The 22,409-nt window shown below is 42.6% G+C and overlaps 1 protein-coding gene across 1 annotated transcript in view; it reads right to left on the bottom strand.

Annotated features, from left to right (window-relative positions):
* LOC139579579 (ankyrin-3-like) overlaps positions 1-22,409 on the bottom strand; it is a 258,392-nt gene that overhangs the window by 13,030 nt on the left and 222,953 nt on the right. The window contains exon 44 of the mRNA XM_071408336.1: positions 1,945-4,299. Coding sequence (XP_071264437.1) covers positions 1,945-4,299 — 2,355 coding nt within the window. The remainder of the gene's footprint in view (positions 1-1,944; positions 4,300-22,409) is intronic.

Genomic DNA, 22,409 nt, shown 5'->3' with positions numbered 1-22,409 from the left:
AATAGATAAAGACCGTAGAACACTCTCTATATAAATAAATAAAGACTGTAGAACACTCTCTATATAAATAAATAAAGACTGTAGAACCCTCTCTATATAAATAAATAAAGACCGTAGAACACTCTCTATATAAATAAATAAAGACAGTAGAACACTCTCTATATAAATAAATAAAGACAGTAGAACACTCTCTATATAAATAAATAAAGACCGTAGAACACTCTCTATATAAATAAATAAAGACAGTAGAACACTCTCTATATAAATAAATAAAGACCGTAGAACACTCTCTATATAAATAAATAAAGACTGTAGAACACCCTCTATATAAATAAATAAAATAAATAAAGACCATAGAACACTCTATATAAATAAATAAAGACCGTAGAACACTCTATATAAATAGATAAAGACAGTAGAACACTCTCTATATAAATAAATAAAGACTGTAGAACACCCTCTATATAAATAAATAAAATAAATAAAGACCATAGAACACTCTATATAAATAAATAAAGACCGTAGAACACTCTCTATATAAATAAATAAAGACCGTAGAACACTCTCTATATAAATAAATAAAGACAGTAGAACACTCTCTAGATAAATAAATAAAGACCGTAGAACACTCTCTATATAAATAGATAAAGACCGTAGAACACTCTCTATATAAATAAATAAAGACCGTAGAACACTCTCTATATAAATAGATAAAGACAGTAGAACTCTCTCTATATAAGCTCCCAGTCATTTATTGGGTAAACCCACCACCGTGTGGGCATCACTGTGCCTTCTTCAGGGCAACAAGAACAACACAATGTAACTGTCACATCTACTCCCGCTCTCCGGTGCTCGATGTCGCCGGTCTACTTACCACCGGTCCTGACAACCCATTATTACGCACACCTGGCAACCCTCATTACGCACACCTAGCAACCCTCATTACGCACACCTGGCAACCCTCATTACGCACACCTGGCAACCCTCATTACGCACACCTGCACCCCATCATGAGGAAAACCTGGACTCCATCACTACCCTGATTACTCCCCCTTTATCCAGCACTCCCTAGCATCACTCTTCAGGCAGTATTGGTTCTGTTTCCTTGTCAGATGTTTCTCTTGTTTTGTATCGTTATAGGGGGTTAGAGCAGGAGATAAGGGTTAGAGCAGGAGATACGGGTTAGAGCAGGAGATAAGGGTTAGAGCAGGAGATAAGGGTTAGAGCAGGAGATAAGGTTAGAGCAGGAGATAAGGGGTTAGAGCAGGAGATAGGGGGTTAGAGCAGGAGCAGGAGATAAGGGGTTAGAGCAGGAGATAGGGGGTTAGAGCAGGAGATAAGGGGTTAGAGCAGGAGATAAGGGGTTAGAGCAGGAGATAAGGGTTAGAGCAGGAGATACGGGTTAGAGCAGGAGATAGGGGGTTAGAGCAGGAGATAGGGGGTTAGAGCAGGAGATAAGGGGTTAGAGCAGGAGATAAGGGGTTAGAGCAGGAGATACGGTTAGAGCAGGAGATAAGGGGTTAGAGCAAGAGCTAGGGGGTTAGAGCAGGAGATAAGGGGTTAGAGCAGTAGATAAGGGGTTAGAGCAGGAGATAGGGGGTTAGAGCAGTAGATAAGGTTAGAGCAGGAGATAGGGGGTTAGAGGAGGAGATAGGGTTAGAGCAGGAGATAGGGGGTTAGAGCAGGAGATAGGGGGTTAGAGCAGGAGATAAGGGGTTAGAGCAGGAGATAAGGGGTTAGAGCAGGAGATAGGGTTAGAGCAGTAGATAAGGGGTTAGAGCAGGAGATAAGGGGTTAGAGCAGGAGATAGGGGGTTAGAGCAGGAGATAAGGTTAGAGCAGGAGATAGGGGGTTAGAGGAGGAGACAGGGTTAGAACAGGAGATAGGGTCAGAGCAGGAGATGGGTAAGAATGGCGGGAGGTATTTTCTCAACAGTCATCTCACCCTGTCCAGGGAGTCATCATCATCTGCTGCTCTGAGAGGAGGAAGCTCCTGAGGAGCCTGGTAAAAGGCTGAGTCGTCTCTGTGTGTGCCGGGAGATTGGGTCAGTTCTTCGCTCTCTTCCTTGATGTCATCATAAGGTGCGTCTTCATAATCCTCACTCCCTGAGGACAGCAGGACTCCACGCTCGTGTTTGTGCACAGGGGAGCAAACAGGAAGCGCCGTTGGCTTCTGGTACTTTCTCCCCAGGGCTCCTGAATGGGACGCTTGTCCTTGGGTTCGGCCGACCCCTGACCTTTCCCTCTTCTTCGGTTCGCCAGGTTTCGTCTCGGAGAAGTCTGAGACACCCTGTTTGCAGTCAAAGTAAGTCTCCGGGTCAGAGTCTTCGTATAAGTGCATGGTGGTGCTGCCTCGTATGACTTCTGCGTAGGCCGGAGGCTTGGGTTTGTGGATATAGGAGGATGCCTCAGCATACTCAGGAGGGAGGCTGAACTCCATGAAGAACTCTTCATCATGGGCTGATGCTGTAACCTCTGGAACGGGTTGGGCTGATACCATCTCTGCCCTGGGTTCTACTGGACCAGGCTGGCCTGACACCATCTCTGCCCTGGGTTCTACTGGATCAGGCTGGGTTGACACCATCTCTGCCATGGGATCTACTGGACCGGGCTGGAAGACATGGGACTTTACCTCAACAGGGGTGACTGGAGGACTGAACCCTTCCTCTACGGGGGTGACTGGATTCTCTGATGGTTGCTCACTGGTATTTGGCTTGAGCTCTTCAGAGAGCATGTTGAGGTACCTAGGACTCTGGTATGGGATCAACTCCTCGAAGCTGAAGTGCCTGGAGACGGTGACGGTCTCTGGAGTCTGTGGGGTCACGTCAGAGAGCGACTGGGGCGACTGCTCATCGTATTCAATGGTTTCAGGGGGAGTGCTATCCCTTAAATGTGACCTGGAGGCGGTGACGGTCTCTGGAGTCTGTGGAGTCACGCCAGAGAGCGACTGGGGCGACTGCTCATCGTATTCAAGGGTTTCAGGGGGAGTGCTATCCCTTAAATGCGACCTGGAGGCAGTGACGGTCTCTGGAGTCTGTGGGGTCACGTCAGAGAGCGACTGGGGCGACTGCTCATCGTATTCAAGGGTTTCAGGGGGAGTGCTATCCCTTAAATGTGACACAACTTCTGTGGTAGTGCTCATGCATGTTTCATCTACCAATTGGCTAGGCTCAGTGGTTAATCCCCCAGATTCGCACAATACTTTGCTTTGTTCAATAGATGCCTTTTTGATTGCAGCTTGAATGCTTGATATTCCTTTGGAGTTGTCATATTCTTCATCAACTGTCTCCAGGTACCGCTGTGGGAGACTGATTCGATGTTCTTCTACAGTTGAAGATTCGGTAAAAACAGCAGCATCATCATGTTCGAGTGACTGGAACTTTTGAGATGGAACAATTGATTCTGATGACAGTTCTAGAACTTTAAGGCATGGTTCTGGAGATTCCGGTGTTCCGACGGATTGGGTAGCAGCGGTGGGGCCAACCAAATACATGGAACCAGTGAGATCTGATTGTTCTGCTCTGTGTGTTTGCAGGTACTCCAAGTGGCTCAACTGAACCGGATCAGTTGTAACTTGGCTAGGCTCTGGGAAGGTCTTGGTTAGATCTGCGGTCACCCCAAATACCTCCGGATCAGTTTCATAGGACAGGGAGAGATCGGTCGGCACTGAGGCCACTACACTTATTTCAGCTGGCTCCCCTGTGATCTGAATAGGAGATGAGGGACTGAGACTAGAGATCTCTTCCTCACCCTCAGTGGGATTTTCGTCTGATTCAGGCAAGAGTTCCTCAAACTCAACATAAGGTTGTAGATCTTCAAGACCCCCTTCGCTGGATTCTGAAAGAGGTGAGTCCAGTGGTTCCAGAGTTTCTGGTCGGAATTCCGGTTTGATTTCTTCAAATTCCGACAGCAGCTCATCAAGCTGGGCGGGTGCCCCTGACTCCAGGGGTGTTTGTAGATTGGTCGCTGACCATTGTGGTTCATCACCTTGGCTGTCTTCAGAGTTGTGGCTGAGAAGGTCTGGTAATAACGGACTGGTTTCTGAAGAAGAGGACTCCTTATTCAGATTCAATGTTTTTTCTGGACTTTCTGGCGATACCCTCATCTTCTCAGTGGGCATTGTCATTTCAGGGGATAACGGACTGAATTCAAAGGCATTTGGAATCTGGAGATCTGGAGTCACAGATTGGGTTTCAGACATGAGTGTTTTGTTTGAGATAGGTCTATTAGTAGACGGTTGGTCCAACGCTAATACATGTTTGGGTTCCGATAGATTCTCCATGGAGGATCCTGCTGAAACCTGGATGAGAATGATGGAATGGGAGGAAAAAATTATAAATGAGTTTGTGATGGAGGTAGGGTTGCAAAATTCCGGTAACTTTCCCCCAAAAAATTACCAGGTGTTCCAGAATCCCGGGTTGGAAGAATTCTAAGAATCATCCAAGAATCCTCCGACCATGATTTCTGGAAAGCCTGGTAATTTTGGTAAAGTTACTGGAATTGATCAACCTCAATGATGAATGATTAATGTTGTTGAGGAAACTATAGTATGAAAAAAGGAACAATACATGCACATGCAGCAACAAGGTTCCAATACATCACGACAATGTATTTCTAATGAACATTCCCAATGAATTAATGAAATTACCAAAAATGATGAGCCAAACCAATAAACCTATAAGTATTGTCACACCGTACATACATTACCTGCATGTACTCAGAAGTACTGTACTTCTAATAGCATAGAAGCAGTTCAGCAGTACTCATTTGATTAGGACACGACCTCGTTGACACATTTATCTCCTTATATCAAAATGCAATGGGTACATTTCTTATAGAAATTCTCCTAAAGCCTTCTCTCCAGGACAACATTATCTGAAATGCAGGAATACCACAGTAGGAAAGACACAGTCAAGCCAATCAACTGTCAACCCTACTAAACTCCAAGGCAATCAACTGTTAACCCTACTAAACTCCAAGATAATCAACTGTCAACCCTACTAAGCTCCAAGGCAATCAACTGTCAACCCTACTAAGCTCCTAGGCAATCAACTGTCAACCCTACTAAACTCCAAGATAATCAACTGTCAACCCTACTAAGCTCCAAGGCAATCAACTGTCAACCCTACTAAGCTCCTAGGCAATCAACTGTCAACCCTACTAAGCTCCAAGATAATCAACTGTTAACCCTACTAAACTCCAAGGCAATCAACTGTCAACCCTACTAAGCTCCAAAGCAATCTTTCAATGTAAGACATGACTTCTGTTGTTTTTTCTGTGTGAATAAATGCACCATCATGCAGTATCCCAGTCCATCTCTGAGCTTATGTCCCAAATGGTACCCTATTCCCTTTGTAGTGCACTACTTTTAACCAAGGCCCTATGGCACCCTATTTCCTTTGTAGTGCACTACATTTAACCAGGGCCCTATGGCACCCCATTCCCTTCGTAGTGCACTACATTTAACCAGGGCCTGCACATCTCTGGCCAAAAGTAGGTCACTACAGAAGGGAATAAAGTTACATTTAGTCAGCTATTGCCACATTTAGCTTGAGGACACACCATGTGACAGGAAGGAAGTCCATGGCGTTGAGACTAAACGTGTCTCACTACCGTTCATTAGTTGCCTTTTCTGAGACACTTCCTGCATTGCTGATGCAAACATGCCTCAGCAGGAGTGTCGAGCTCCTACAGCTATGCGTCAAAACACATTAGTGAAAGCTTGAGCCCTCCAACGACGCATGCGAACTACGCACTACACACTTCAAGCTTTAATTGTTTTTAGAAAGTGTCACTGCAGTCCCTGCTGACGGAGAACGTGCGTGGTCTTACCGACGGCGCAGAAACTCGGCTGTCTTCCGCTTTTCTCATCGGCTTCCTTTTCAGGTGCTTGCTTGTCTCGTCAATATTGGGTTGCGCTTCACATCCTTTCAACGTAGGGACATTACTGTGTTCTGTTCTTTGGGTTGACTTACGACTTGCTTGAGGTCTTTTGTGAACTGCCTCCTCCGCCCTGACAGCAGCGACAGGAGATCCCAGATTTTGTTCGTCAGATGGCACGTGACTCGACTGAGAGGACGCTTGGCGAGGTCTGTGAGTCTCTACATCGTCTAACCAATCTAAATCTACATCCTCTATGGGTTCTCTGTGGCTGTCTGGGGAGGAGGCCCTACAAAAAAACACTTCTACTGCTCGGTGGGTTTGGCAAACAACTGGGAAAACTAACCTAAAAGGGGCGTCTATTAATTCCGGGGGTTGTTTTAACCGTGAACTTTCAACTCTCACTTCAGGTTCATGTTCAGTGGAAACCTGGTCTGTTGGAGGAGAATGTTGACCGTCACCCTGAGTTAAAACAGTATCTGTGTTGGAACAGATGGAGTCAGGAGAACAGGCTCTGGTCACACAGAACAAGTCGTCCAGACCAAACTCATCCCAGTCTGATATCACAGATTCAGGTGTCCAACACTTCTCTCCTGTTGACACGGCAAAAACAGACAGACCAGGTCCATATTGGAGGACAGGTGAGTCAGGAGAGAGGTGCCTGTACTCCTCTTGTGATGCAACGGAATCAGGGGAGGATGGTCTTAAATCTAACTCTGAAAACCAGTCCTCTAAAAATAACAGGCTCTCTCCCGATGTTGAATCTGGTGTCATTGGTCTGTCTTGGCTCATATCTTTGTATGACTCAACTACTAATCTCATTCCATCTTCCGATATAAATGATTCAGGTGAATCTGCTCTGTCCTCAGCAAACAGTTCCTCAAGACATACCTCAGAGAATTCAATGTCTGAAGTTACTGATTGAGGTGAAGAAGATCGATCACCAGTGGGAGCCAAATAATAATTGCAACATTGAGGCATGAAGAGAGGAACTGGAGAGTCAGGAGAGAGAGGCCTGTACTCATCAAATGACACAACAGATTCAGGTGAGGATGGCCTCATGTCAGTAAATAAGTGGTCAAGATATAAAAGGATTCCATCCATGTCTGAACCGAGTGACTCAGGAGAAAGAGGTCTGTATTCAGGAAGGGACGACAACTGGGCGAACTCCCATTCAGCTAAGACGGGGGAAGGGCTTCTGATTTCTGTCGATACTGGCTGGGATATTGGCAAATGAGGTTCATGCAGAGTTTCTGTGACTGTCTGGTCAATGACATGAGGGACTGTTAGCAAGGAACCCTCTTGTTCCGTCTCCTCCTCTGTTGGAGAATGACAAGGTGAGGCTGGTTCTTCAACACTAACTGGCCTCAATTCTTCACCAGATTGATGCGGTTGATCCAGGACTTTTCTAACCTTTCTGTCTCCTGCATATTCAAAAACACCTGTCTTACTCAAATAAGTGTCACCTTGGTATGCTGGGTCAAATGTATGGGCCATTAGCGTGGAGGGAACTACCTTATAAACTAGTCTATAATCTGGAGTTGATGTTTTTTCTTCAGAGAATTCATAAACAGGCTGAGATTCAGAATCGTCCATTTCTGTGGATGAGCTTGTTTCTGCAGCATCCAACTGATCTAGTGATGTCATGGGTTCTGCAGAGGACGGCTGTAACTCTGAAAGCCAGTACTCAACGAAAGAACGAGCGTACTCATCTTCAGGTGGCAGAGGACTGGATTTAGTGAGTGTCTCGTCTACATGTTCATCTTCACCTTCTGATATAAATGATTCAGGTGAATCTGCTCTGTGCTCAGCAAACGATTCCTCAAGACAGAACTCAGAGAATTCAATATCTGATGTTACTGGTTCAGGTGATGAAGACCTATCAGCAGGGAATAACACATAATAATCACAATATGGATGTAAGAACTGGGGAATTGGAGAGTCAGGAGAGAGAGGCCTGTACTCATCAAATGAGGTTACAGATTCAGGTGAAGATGGTCTAGACTCAGCAAACAAGAGCTCAAGGAAGGTATAATCACCTTCTGAAGTTACTGATTCTTGTGTCACGGTTCTGAATTTCATAAAAAACTGTTCAATTGAATCTCTGAATTCACTATCAGCCAAAAAGGAATCAGGAGAATCCGGTCTGTGTTCAGGAATCAGTTCATCGAGATATAATCCACAGTATTCAACGTCTGACGTTACCGACTGAGGTGACGAAGACCTATCGCCCGGGAGTTCCACATAATAATCACAACATTGATGTAAGAACTGGGGAACAGGAGAGTCTGGAGAGAGAGGCCTATGCTCATCAAGTGATGCAACAGAGGCTGGTGAGTTTGGCCTTAACTCAGTAGACCAATCATTAAAAAAAGACTGAATCTCTTCTGATGTTATTGACTCTGGTGTGACCGGCCTGTCCAGGACAATTTCTATGTCCTTCAGACGCTCCATTATCTCTCTAGCCTGTCTGTCTCTTGCACATTCAAAAACACCTGATTTATTCAAGTACGTTTCACCTTGGTACCCTGGGTCAAATGTATAGGCCATTAGCGTGGAGGGAACTACCTTATAAACCAGTCTATATTCTGGAGTTGATATTTTCCCTTCAGAGAATTCATAAACAGGCTGAGATTCAGAATCCGCCATGTCTGTGGATGAGCTTGTTTCTGCAGCATCCAACTGATCTAGTGATGTCATGGGTTCTGCAGAGGACGGCTGTAACTCTGAAAGCCAGTACTCAACGAAAGAACGAGCGTACTCATCTTCAGGTGGCAGAGGACTGGATTTAGTGAGTGTCTCGTCTACATGTTCATATTCACCTTCTGATATAAATGATTCAGGTGAATCTGCTCTGTGCTCAGCAAACGATTCATCAAGACAGAACTCAGAGAATTCAATATCTGATGTTACTGATTCAGGTGAATCTGTTCTGTCCTCAGCAAACGATTCCTCAAGACATATTCCAAACAATTCAATGTCTGACGTAACGGAACAGAGGGAAGATCTACGCTCTGCAGTCATGGTAACATCTGGGATTCTAGGTCCATAGTGGGGAACTGGAGAGTCAGGTGAGAGAGGCCTGTATTCATTCACTGACGCAACAGATTCAGGTGAAGATGGCCTCATGTCAGTAAATAAGTGGTCAAGATACAAAATGATTCCATCCCTGTCTGAACCGAGTGACTCAGGAGAAAGAGGACTGTACTCAGGAAGGGACGACAACTGGATGAACTCACATTCAGCTAAAACGGGGGAAGGGGTTCTGATTTCTGTCTCTACTGGCTGGGATACCTCAACTGCTGTGGTTTCATAGACACTAGGCATGCCAAGGTTGGATTCATGAAATTGAACTGGCCTGAAATCCCCACAATGTTCCCTCTGACAGTCAAGAACCTGTCTAACCTTGTATCTTTGTCCTGAATGTTCGAAAACACCAGTCTTACTATAGTAGGTTTCACCTTTGTTCGCTGGGTCATACGTATGGGACATTAGTTTGATGGGAACTGCCCTGTAAACTAGTCTATATTCTGGAGACACAGGCCGCACCTCAGAGAGTTCATGTACTGGCTGGGATGAAGATCCATCCGAGTCTAGTGATAAGCCTGTTTGTACAGCTTTAGACACCATGAACTGTGGTATGATAGCCCAATGTACAGTTGGGGTCTTTTCTGGAGGACCTGCATCATCATCCCACTCTGATGTTTTAGGAAAACTACCATCATCATCATCATCACCGCCCTCTGACCAGATGGAAATAGGTGAATCTGGTCTGTCCTCAGCAAACAATTCCTCAAGGCTAAATCCAGAGAATTCAATGTCTGAGGTGACTGATTGTGGTGACGAAGATCTATCTTCTGTGAATAGCAAATAATAATCACAACAATGTGATCTGAAATCAGGAATAGGAGAGTCTGGAGAGAGAGGCCTGTACTCATTTAACAATGTTATAGATTCAGTTGAAGATGATCTAGACTCTGCAAACAAGAGCTCAAGGAAGGTATAATCACCTTCTGAAGTCACTGATTCTTGTGACAGGGGTCTGAATTTGATCAAACCTCCTTCAGCTGCTTCTACGAATTCACTCTCTGACACAAAATATTCTGGAGAATATGGTCTCTCTTCATTGAAACATTCCTCAAGATAGAAGCCAGATCCTTCAGTGTCTGAAGTTACTGAAATAGGTGATGAAGATCTGCTAAAGAATGACACTGACGACTCAATTATTGTGGGTCTAAATTGTGGGGTTGGTGAATCTGGAGATAGAGCTCGATATTCGTCATTTGAAGTAATAGAATCAGGTGAAGATGGTCTAGACTCAGCAACCAAGAGCTCAAGGAAGGTATAATCACCTTCTGAAGTTACTGATTCTGGTGACAAGGGTCTGAGTTTCATCAGACCTCTTTCAACTGACTCAACAAATTCACTCTCTGATATAAATGATTCAGGTGAATCTGCTCTGTCTTCAGCAAACAGTTCCTCAAGACAGAACTCAGAGAATTCAATATCTGAAGCTACTGATTCTGGTGATGAACATCTACTTCCAATGAAAGACAAATAACAATCACAACATTGAGGCATGAAGTGAGGAACTGGAGAGTCAGGAGAGAGGGGCCTGTACTCATCAAATGATGCAACAGACTCTGGAGAGGATGATCTAGACCCTGAAAACAAAAGCTCAAGGAAGGTAAAGTCCCCTTCTGAACTTGTTGATTCTGGTGAGTGTGGTCTATACTCAGATAGGCTACTTTGATCTGTCACTGTAAATGCACTTTCTGAAGGTGAATCTGGTCTGTACAAACCACGATATTCAAGGTCTGAAGTTACAGACAATGGTGATGTAGACCTACACACATCGTACAACAAATAATAATCACAATGTCCAGGTCTGAGTTGTGTATTAGGTGAGTCAGGAGAAAGAGGTCTATGATCTTCAAATGTTGTTACAGATTCAGGTATCGGAGAAATACTCCCATTGTACAACAAGTAATAATCACAATGTCCAGGTCTGAATTGTGAACCACTTTCTGAAAAGACTGACTCAGGAGATAAAGGTTTGACGTCAGATGTATCTTGGTGTTTCAAAGTGTCTTCATCTACCTCATCAAGAGAATTAGCTGGCTCCTGCTTTACTGGCATCATTACAGCAGCTGGTAATAATGACCAAAACTTCTCATCACTCAAGTCAAGCTGTATAAATGCTGTTTTAGCTGCAATTGGCAATGTGGTTTTAGCCTGAACAGAGACTTCTGTTGCCATTGTTGTGGTAGATAACATGTCTGTTTTGGTGTCTCTGTGCACAGATTCACACTGGACTAAGGCAGGTGAGATGAAAGTGTTAATAGATGTTTCAGATGGAATAGAGTGAGGGAGAGAATCAGAAACTGGAGAAGATGATTCATGCAAAACTGGAACAAGTTCTCTTTCCAATTGATCCTGAAATTCACTGTCTGAATATATTGATTCAGGAGAATCTGCTCTGTCCTCAGCAAACAATTCCTCAAGGCTAAATCCAGAGAATTCAATGTCTGAGGTGACTGATTGTGGTGATGAAGATCTATCTTCTGTGAATAGCAAATAATAATCACAACAATGTGATCTGAAATCAGGAATAGGAGAGTCTGGAGAGAGAGGCCTGTACTCATTTAATGATGTTATAGATTCAGGTGAAGATGGTCTAGACTCTGCAAACAAGAGCTCATGGATGGTATTACCATCTTCTGAAGTCACTGATTCTGGTGACAGGGGTCTGAATTTTATCAAACCTCCTTCAGCTGCTTCTACGAATTCACTCTCTGACACAAAAGATTCTGGAGAATATGGTCCTTCTTCATTGACAAATTCCTCAAGATAGAAGCCAGATCCTTCAGTGTCTGAAGTTACTGAAATAGGTGACGAAGATCTGCTAAAGAATGACACTGACGACTCAATTATTGTGGGTCTAAATTGTGGGGTTGGGGAATCAGGAGATAGAGCTCGATATTCGTCATTTGAAGTAATAGAATCAGGTGAAGATGGTCTAGACTCTGCAACCAAGAGCTCAAGGAAGGTATAATCACCTTCTAAAGTTACTGATTCTGGTGACAAGGGTCTGAGTTTCATTAGACCTCTTTCAACTGACTCAACAAATTCACTCTCTGATATAAATGATTCAGGTGAATCTGCTCTGTCTTCAGCAAACAGTTCCTCCAGACAGAACTCAGAGAATTCAATATCTGAAGCTACTGATTCTGGTGATGAACATCTACTTCCAATGAAAGACAAATAACAATCGCAACATTGAAGCATGAAGTGAGGAACTGGAGAGTCAGGAGAGAGGGGCCTGTACTCATCAAATGACGCAACAGACTCTGGAGAGGATGATCTAGACCCTGAAAACAAGAGCTCAATGAAGGTAAAGTCCCCTTCTGAAGTTGTTGATTCTGGTGAGAGTGGTCTATACTCAGATAGGCTACTTTGATCTGTCACTGTAAATTCACTATCTGAAGGGGAATCTGGTCTGTACAAACCACGATGTTCAAGGTCTGAAGTTACAGACAAAGGTGATGTAGACCTACACACATCGTACAACAAATAATACTCACAATGTCCAGGTCTGAATTGTGTATTAGGTGAGTCAGGAGAAAGAGGTCTATGATCTTCAAATGTTGTTACAGTTTCAGGTATCGGAGAAATATTCCCATTGTACAACAAGTAATAATCACAATGTCCAGGTCTGAATTGTGAACCACTTTCTGAAAAGACTGACTCAGAAGATAAAGGTTTGACTTCAGATGTATCTTGGTGTTTCAAATTGTCTTCATCTACCTCATCAAGAGAATTAGCTGGCTCCTGCTTTACTGGCATCATTACAGCAGCTGGTAATAATGACCAAAACTTCTCATCACTCAAGTCAAGCTGTATAAATGCTGTTTTAGCTGCAATTGGTAACGTGGTTTTAGCCTGAACAGAGACTTCTGTTGCCATTGTTGTGGTAGATAACATGTCTGTGTTGGTGTCTCTGTGCAGAGATTCAGACTGGACTAAGGCAGGTGAGATGAATGTGTTAATAGATGTTTCAGATGGAATAGAGTGAGGGAGAGAATCAGACACTGGAGAAGATGATTCATGCAAAACTGGAACAAGTTCTGCTTCCAATTGATCCTGAAATTCACTGTCTGAATATATTGATTCAGGAGAATCTGCTCTGTCCTCAGCAAACAATTCCTCAAGGCTAAATCCAGATAATTCAATGTCTGAGGTGACTGATTGTGGTGATGAAGATCTATCTTTTGTGAATAGCAAATAATAATCACAACAATGTGATCTGAAATCAGGAATAGGAGAGTCTGGAGAGAGAGGCCTGTACTCATTTAACGATGTTATAGATTCAGGTGAAGATGGTCTAGACTCTGCAAACAAGAGCTCAAGGAAGGTGTAACCATCTTCTGAAGTTACTGATTCTGGTGACAGGGGTCTGAATTTTATCAAACCTCCTTCAGCTGCTTCTAGGAATTCACTCTCTGACACAAAAGATTCTGGAGAATATGGTCTCTCTTCATTGACAAATTCCTCAAGAGAGAAGCAAGATCTTTCAATGTCTGAAGTTACTGAAATAGGTGACGAAGATCTGCTAAAGAATGACACTGACGACTCAATTATTGTGGGTCTAAATTGTGGGATTGGGGAATCAGGAGATAGAGCTCGATATTCGTCATTTGAAGCGATAGAATCAGGTGAAGATGGTCTAGACTCAGCAACCAAGAGCTCAAGGAAGGTATAACCATCTTCTGAAGTTACTGATTCTGGTGACAGGGGTCTGAATTTTATCAAACCTCCTTCACCTGCTTCTAGGAATTCACTCTCTGACACAAAAGATTCTGGAGAATTTGGTCTCTCTTCATTGAAACATTCCTCAAGATAGAAGGTAGATCCGTCAGTGTCTGAAATTTCTGAAATAGGTGACGAAGATCTGCTAAAGAATGACACTGACGACTCCATTATTGTGAGTCTAAATTGTGGGATTGGGGAATCAGGAGATAGAGCTCGATATTCGTCATTTGAAGCGTAAGAATCAGGTGAAGATGGTCTAGACTCAGCAACCAAGAGCTCAAGGAAGGTATAATCACCTTCTGAAGTTACTGATTCTGGTGACAAGGGTCTGAGTTTCATCAGACCTCTTTCAACTGACTCAACAAATTCACTCTCTGATATAAATGATTCAGGTGAATCTGCTCTGTCTTCAGCAAACAGTTCCTCAAGACAGAACTCAGAGAATTCAATATCTGAAGTTACTGATTCTGGTGATGAACATCTACTTCCAATGAAAGATAAATAACAATCACAACATTGAGGCATGAAGTGAGGAACTGGAGAGTCAGGAGAGAGGGGCCTGTACTCATCAAATGATGCAACAGACTCTGGAGAGGATGATCTAGACCCTGAAAACAAGAGCTCAAGGAAGGTGAAGTCCCCTTCTGAAGTTGTTGATTCTGGTGAGAGTGGTCTATACTCAGATAGGCTACTTTGATCTGTCACTGTAAATGCACTTTCTGAAGGGGAATCTGGTCTGTACAAACCACGATATTCAAGGTCTGAAGTTACAGACAATGGTGATGTAGACCTACACACATCGTACAACAAATAATAATCACAATGTCCAGGTCTGAGTTGTGTATTAGGTGAGTCAGGAGAAAGAGGTCTATGATCTTCAAATGTTGTTACAGGTTCAGGTATCGGAGAAATACTCCCATTGTACAACAAGTAATAATCACAATGTCCAGGTCTGAATTGTGAACCACTTTCTGAAAAGACTGACTCAGGAGATAAAGGTTTGACTTCAGATGTATCTTGGTGTTTCAAAGTGTCTTCATCTACCTCATCAAGAGAATTAGGTGGCTCCTGCTTTACTGGCATCATTACAGCAGCTGGTAAAAACGACAAACGTTTCTCATCACTCAAGTCAAGCTGTATAAATGCTGTTTTAGCTGCAATTGGTAACGTGGTTTTAGCCTGAACAGAGACTTCTGTTGCCATTGTTGTGGTAGATAACATGTCTGTGTTGGTGTCTCTGTGCACAGATTCACACTGGACTAAGGCAGGTGAGATGAATGTGTTAATAGATGTTTCAGATGGAATAGAGTGAGGGAGAGAATCAGAAACTGGAGAAGATGATTCATGCATAACTGGAACAAGTTCTCTTTCCAATTGATCCTGAAATTCACCGTCTGAATATATTGATTCAGGAGAATCTGCTCTGTCCTCAGCAAACAATTCCTCAAGGCTAAATCCAGAGAATTCAATGTCTGAGGTGACTGATTGTGGTGACGAAGATCTATCTTCTGTGAATAGCAAATAATAATCACAACAATGGGATCTGAAATCAGGAACAGGAGAGTCTGGAGAGAGAGGCCTGTACTCATTTAACGATGTTATAGATTCAGGTGAAGATGGTCTAGACTCTGCAAACAAGCGCTCAAGGAAGGTATAACCATCTTCTGAAGTTACTGATTCTGGTGACAGGGGTCTGAATTTTATCAAACCTCCTTCAGCTGCTTCTAGGAATTCACTCTCTGACACAAAAGATTCTGGAGAATATGGTCTCTCTTCATTGAAAAATTCCTCGAGATAGATGCCAGATCCTTCAGTGTCTGAAGTTACTGAAATAGGTGACGAAGATCTGCTAAAGAATGACACTGACGACTCAATTATTGTGGGTCTAAATTGTGGGATTGGGGAATCAGGAGATAGAGCTCGATATTCGTCATTTGAAGCGATAGAATCAGGTGAAGATGGTCTAGACTCAGCAACCAAGAGCTCAAGGAAGGTATAATCACCTACTGTTTCTGGTGACAAGGGTCTGAGTTTCATTAGACCTCTTTCAACTGACTCAACAAATTCACTCTCTGATATAAATGATTCAGGTGAATCTGCTCTGTCTTCAGCAAACAGTTCCTCCAGACAGAACTCAGAGAATTCAATATCTGAAGCTACTGATTCTGGTGATGAACATCTACTTCCAATGAAAGTTAAATAACAATCGCAACATTGAGGCATGAAGTGAGGAACTGGAGAGTCAGGAGAGAGGGGCCTGTACTCATCAAATGATGCAACAGACTCTGGAGAGGATGATCTAGACTCTGAAAACAAGAGCTCAAGGAAGGTAAAGTCCCCTTCTGAAGTTATTGATTCTGGTGAGAGTGGTCTATACTCAGATGGGCTACTTTGATCTGTCACTGTAAATGCACTATCTGAAGGGGAATCTGGTCTGTACAAACCACGGTATTCAAGGTCTGAAGTTACAGACAAAGGTGATGTAGAACTATACACACCGTACAACAAATAATAATCACAATGTCCAGGTCTGAATTGTGTATTAGGTGAGTCAGGAGAAAGAGGTCTATGATCTTCAAATGTTGTTACAGATTCAGGTATCGGAGAAATACTCCCATCGTACAACAAGTAATAATCACAATGTCCAGGTCTGAATTGTGTATTAGATGAGTCAGGAGAAAGAGGTCTATGATCTTCAAATGTTGTGACAGATTCAGGTATCGGAGAAATACTCCCATTGTACAACAAGTAATAATCACAATGTCCAGGTCTGAATTGTGAACCACTTTCTGAAAAGACTGACTCAGGAGATAAAGGTTTGACTTCAGATGTATCTTGGTGTTTCAAAGTGTCTTCATCTACCTCATCAAGAGAATTAGCTGGCTCCTGCTTTACTGGCATCATTACAGCAGCTGGTAATAACGACAAACATTTCTCATCACTCAAGTCAAGCTGTATAAATGCTGTTTTAGCTGCAACTGGTAATGTGGTTTTAGCCTGAACAGAGACTTCTGTTGCCATTGTTGTGGTAGATAACATGTCTGTGTTGGTGTCTCTGTGCACAGATTCAGACTGGACTAAGGCAGGTGAGATGAATGTGTTAATAGATGTTTCAGATGGAATAGAGTGAGGGAGAGAATCAGAAACTGGAGAAGATGATTCATGCAAAACTGGAACAAGTTCTGCTTCCAATTGATCCTGAAATTCACCGTCTGAATATATTGATTCAGGAGAATCTGCTCTGTCCTCAGCAAACAATTCCTCAAGGCTAAATCCAGAGAATTCAATGTCTGAGGTGACTGATTGTGGTGACGAAGATCTATCTTCTGTGAATAGCAAATAATAATCACAACAATGTGATCTGAAATCAGGAATAGGAGAGTCTGGAGAGAGAGGCCTGTACTCATTTAACGATGTTATAGATTCAGGTGAAGATGGTCTAGACTCTGCAAACAAGAGCTCAAGGAAGGTATAGCCATCTTCTGAAGTTACTGATTCTGGTGACAGGGGTCTGAATTTTATCAAACCTCCTTCAGCTGCTTCTACGAATTCACTCTCTGACACAAAAGATTCTGGAGAATTTGGTCTCTCTTCATTGAAACATTCCTCAAGATAGAAGGTAGATACGTCAGTGTCTGAAGTTTCTGAAATAGGTGACGAAGATCTGCTAAAGAATGACACTGACGACTCCATTATTGTGAGTCTAAAATGTGGGATTGGGGAATCAGGAGATAGAGCTCGATATTCGTCATTTGAAGCGTAAGAATCAGGTGAAGATGGTCTAGACTCAGCAACCAAGAGCTCAAGGAAGGTATAATCACCTTCTGAAGTTACTGATTCTGGTGACAAGGGTCTGAGTTTCATTAGACCTCTTTCAACTGACTCAACAAATTCACTCTCTGATATAAATGATTCAGGTGAATCTGCTCTGTCTTCAGCAAACAGTTCCTCCAGACAGAACTCAGAGAATTCAATATCTGAAGCTACTGATTCTGGTGATGAACATCTACTTCCAGTAAAAGACAAATAACATTCACAACATTGAGTCATGAAGTGAGGAACTGGAGAGTCAGGAGAGAGGGGCCTGTACTCATCAAATGATGCAACAGACTCTGGAGAGGATGATCTAGACCCTGAAAACAAGAGCTCAAGGAAGGTAAAGTCCCCTTCTGAAGTTGTTGATTCTGGTGAGAGTGGTCTATACTCAGATAGGCTACTTTGATCTGTCACTGTAAATTCACTATCTGAAGGGGAATCTGGTCTGTACAAACCACGATATTCAAGGTCTGAAGTTTCAGGTGATGTAGACCTACACACATCGTACAACAAATAATAATCACAATGTCCAGGTCTGAATTGTGTATTAGGTGAGTCAGGAGAAAGAGGTCTATGATCTTCAAATGTTGTTACAGATTCAGGTATCGGAGAAATACTCCCATTGTACAACAAGTAATAATCACAATGTCCAGGTCTGAATTGTGAACCACTTTCTGAAAAGACTGACTCAGGAGATAAAGGTTTGACTTCAGATGTATCTTGGTGTTTCAAAGTGTCTTCATCTACCTCATCAAGAGAATTAGCTGGCTCCTGCTTTACTGGCATCATTACAGCAGCTGGTAATAACGACAAACATTTCTCATCACTCAAGTCAAGCTGTATAAATGCTGTTTTAGCTGCAACTGGTAACGTGGTTTTAGCCTCAACAGAGACTTCTGTTGCCATTGTTGTGGTAGATAACATGTCTGTGTTGGTGTCTCTGTGCACAGATTCAGACTGGACTAATGCAGATGAGATGAAAGTGTTAATAGATGTTTCAGATGGAATAGAGTGAGGGAGAGAATCAGACACTGGAGAAGATGATTCATGCAAAACTGGAACAAGTTCTCTTTCCAATTGATCCTGAAATTCACTGTCTGAATATATTGATTCAGGAGAATCTGCTCTGTCCTCAGCAAACAATTCCTCAAGGCTAAATCCAGAGAATTCAATGTCTGAGGTGACTGATTGTGGTGACGAAGATCTATCTTCTGTGAACAGCAAATAATAATCACAACAATGTGATCTGAAATCAGGAATAGGAGAGTCTGGAGAGAGAGGCCTGTACTCATTTAACGATGTTATAGATTCAGGTGAAGATGGTCTAGACTCTGCAAACAAGAGCTCAAGGAAGGTATAATCACCTTCTGAAGTCACTGATTCTTGTGACAGGGGTCTGAATTTTATCAAACCTCCTTCAGCTGCTTCTAGGAATTCACTCTCTGACACAAAAGATTCAGGAGAATTTGGTCTCTCTTCATTGTAACATTCCTCAAGATAGAAGGTAGATCCGTCAGTGTCTGAAGTTTCTGAAATAGGTGACGAAGATCTGCTAAAGAATGACACTGACGACTCCATTATTGTGAGTCTAAATTGTGGGATTGGGGAATCAGGAGATAGAGCTCGATATTCGTCATTTGAAGCGTAAGAATCAGGTGAAGATGGTCTAGACTCAACAACCAAGAGCTCAAGGAAGGTATAATCACCTTCTGAAGTTACTGATTCTGGTGACAAGGGTCTGAGTTTCATTAGACCTCTTTCAACTGACTCAACAAATTCACTCTCTGATATAAATGATTCAGGTGAATCTGCTCTGTCTTCAGCAAACAGTTCCTCCAGACAGAACTCAGAGAATTCAATATCTGAAGCTACTGATTCTGGTGATGAACATCTACTTACAATGAAAGACAAATAACAATCACAACATTGAGGCATGAAGTGAGGAACTGGAGAGTCAGGAGAGAGGGGCCTGTACTCATCAAATGATGCAACAGACTCTGGAGAGGATGATCTAGACCCTGAAAACAAAAGCTCAAGGAAGGTAAAGTCCCCTTCTGAAGTTGTTGATTCTGGTGAGTGTGGTCTATACTCAGATAGGCTACTTTGATCTGTCACTGTAAATGCACTTTCTGAAGGTGAATCTGGTCTGTACAAACCACGATATTCAAGGTCTGAAGTTACAGACAATGGTGATGTAGACCTACACACATCGTACAACAAATAATAATCACAATGTCCAGGTCTGAGTTGTGTATTAGGTGAGTCAGGAGAAAGAGGTCTATGATCTTCAAATGTTGTTACAGATTCAGGTATCGGAGAAATACTCCCATTGTACAACAAGTAATAATCACAATGTCCAGGTCTGAATTGTGAACCACTTTCTGAAAAGACTGACTCAGGAGATAAAGGTTTGACTTCAGATGTATCTTGGTGTTTCAAAGTGTCTTCATCTACCTCATCAAGAGAATTAGCTGGCTCCTGCTTTACTGGCATCATTACAGCAGCTGGTAATAATGACCAAAACTTCTCATCACTCAAGTCAAGCTGTATAAATGCTGTTTTAGCTGCTAATGGTAACGTGGTTTTAGCCTGAACAGAGTCTTCTGTTGCCATTGTTGTGGTAGATAACATGTCTGTTTTGGTGTCTCTGTGCACAGATTCAGACTGGACTAAGGCAGGTGAGATGAATGTGTTAATAGATGTTTCAGATGGAATAGAGTGAGGGAGAGAATCAGTAACTGGAGAAGATGATTCATGCAAAACTGGAACAAGTTCTGCTTCCAATTGATCCTGAAATTCACCGTCTGAATATATCGATTCAGGAGAATCTGCTCTGTCCTCAGCAAACAATTCCTCAAGGCTAAATCCAGAGAATTCAATGTCTGAGGTGACTGATTGTGGTGACGAAGATCTATCTTCTGTGAATAGCAAATAATAATCACAACAATGTGATCTGAAATCAGGAATAGGAGAGTCTGGAGACAGAGGCCTGTACTCATTTAACGATGTTATAGATTCAGGTGAAGATGGTCTAGACTCTGCAAACAAGAGCTCAAGGAAGGTATAACCATCTTCTGAAGTTACTGATTCTGGTGACAGGGGTCTGAATTTTATGAAACCTCCTTCAGCTGCTTCTAGGAATTCACTCTCTGACACAAAAGATTCTGGAGAATATGGTCTCTCTTCATTGACAAATTCCTCAAGAGAGAAGCAAGATCTTTCAATGTCTGAAGTTACTGAAATAGGTGACGAAGATCTGCTAAAGAATGACACTGACGACTCAATTATTGTGGGTCTAAATTGTGGGATTGGGGAATCAGGAGATAGAGCTCGATATTCGTCATTTGAAGCGATAGAATCAGGTGAAGATGGTCTAGACTCAGCAACCAAGAGCTCAAGGAAGGTATAACCATCTTCTGAAGTTACTGATTCTGGTGACAGGGGTCTGAATTTTATCAAACCTCCTTCACCTGCTTCTAGGAATTCACTCTCTGACACAAAAGATTCTGGAGAATTTGGTCTCTCTTCATTGAAACATTCCTCAAGATAGAAGGTAGATCCGTCAGTGTCTGAAATTTCTGAAATAGGTGACGAAGATCTGCTAAAGAATGACACTGACGACTCCATTATTGTGAGTCTAAATTGTGGGATTGGGGAATCAGGAGATAGAGCTCGATATTCGTCATTTGAAGCGTAAGAATCAGGTGAAGATGGTCTAGACTCAGCAACCAAGAGCTCAAGGAAGGTATAATCACCTTCTGAAGTTACTGATTCTGGTGACAAGGGTCTGAGTTTCATCAGACCTCTTTCAACTGACTCAACAAATTCACTCTCTGATATAAATGATTCAGGTGAATCTGCTCTGTCTTCAGCAAACAGTTCCTCAAGACAGAACTCAGAGAATTCAATATCTGAAGTTACTGATTCTGGTGATGAACATCTACTTCCAATGAAAGATAAATAACAATCACAACATTGAGGCATGAAGTGAGGAACTGGAGAGTCAGGAGAGAGGGGCCTGTACTCATCAAATGATGCAACAGACTCTGGAGAGGATGATCTAGACCCTGAAAACAAGAGCTCAAGGAAGGTGAAGTCCCCTTCTGAAGTTGTTGATTCTGGTGAGAGTGGTCTATACTCAGATAGGCTACTTTGATCTGTCACTGTAAATGCACTTTCTGAAGGGGAATCTGGTCTGTACAAACCACGATATTCAAGGTCTGAAGTTACAGACAATGGTGATGTAGACCTACACACATCGTACAACAAATAATAATCACAATGTCCAGGTCTGAGTTGTGTATTAGGTGAGTCAGGAGAAAGAGGTCTATGATCTTCAAATGTTGTTACAGGTTCAGGTATCGGAGAAATACTCCCATTGTACAACAAGTAATAATCACAATGTCCAGGTCTGAATTGTGAACCACTTTCTGAAAAGACTGACTCAGGAGATAAAGGTTTGACTTCAGATGTATCTTGGTGTTTCAAAGTGTCTTCATCTACCTCATCAAGAGAATTAGGTGGCTCCTGCTTTACTGGCATCATTACAGCAGCTGGTAAAAACGACAAACGTTTCTCATCACTCAAGTCAAGCTGTATAAATGCTGTTTTAGCTGCAATTGGTAACGTGGTTTTAGCCTGAACAGAGACTTCTGTTGCCATTGTTGTGGTAGATAACATGTCTGTTTTGGTGTCTCTGTGCACAGATTCAGACTGGACTAAGGCAGGTGAGATGAATGTGTTAATAGATGTTTCAGATGGAATAGAGTGAGGGAGAGAATCAGAAACTGGAGAAGATGATTCATGCATAACTGGAACAAGTTCTCTTTCCAATTGATCCTGAAATTCACCGTCTGAATATATTGATTCAGGAGAATCTGCTCTGTCCTCAGCAAACAATTC

The sequence above is a fragment of the Salvelinus alpinus genome, chromosome 6 (genome assembly GCF_045679555.1).
Source record: "Salvelinus alpinus chromosome 6, SLU_Salpinus.1, whole genome shotgun sequence".
NCBI classification, from domain to species: domain Eukaryota; kingdom Metazoa; phylum Chordata; class Actinopteri; order Salmoniformes; family Salmonidae; genus Salvelinus; species Salvelinus alpinus.
The sequence above is the reverse complement of the archived record's forward strand: the minus strand, read 5'-3'. Positions and strand labels throughout refer to the sequence as shown.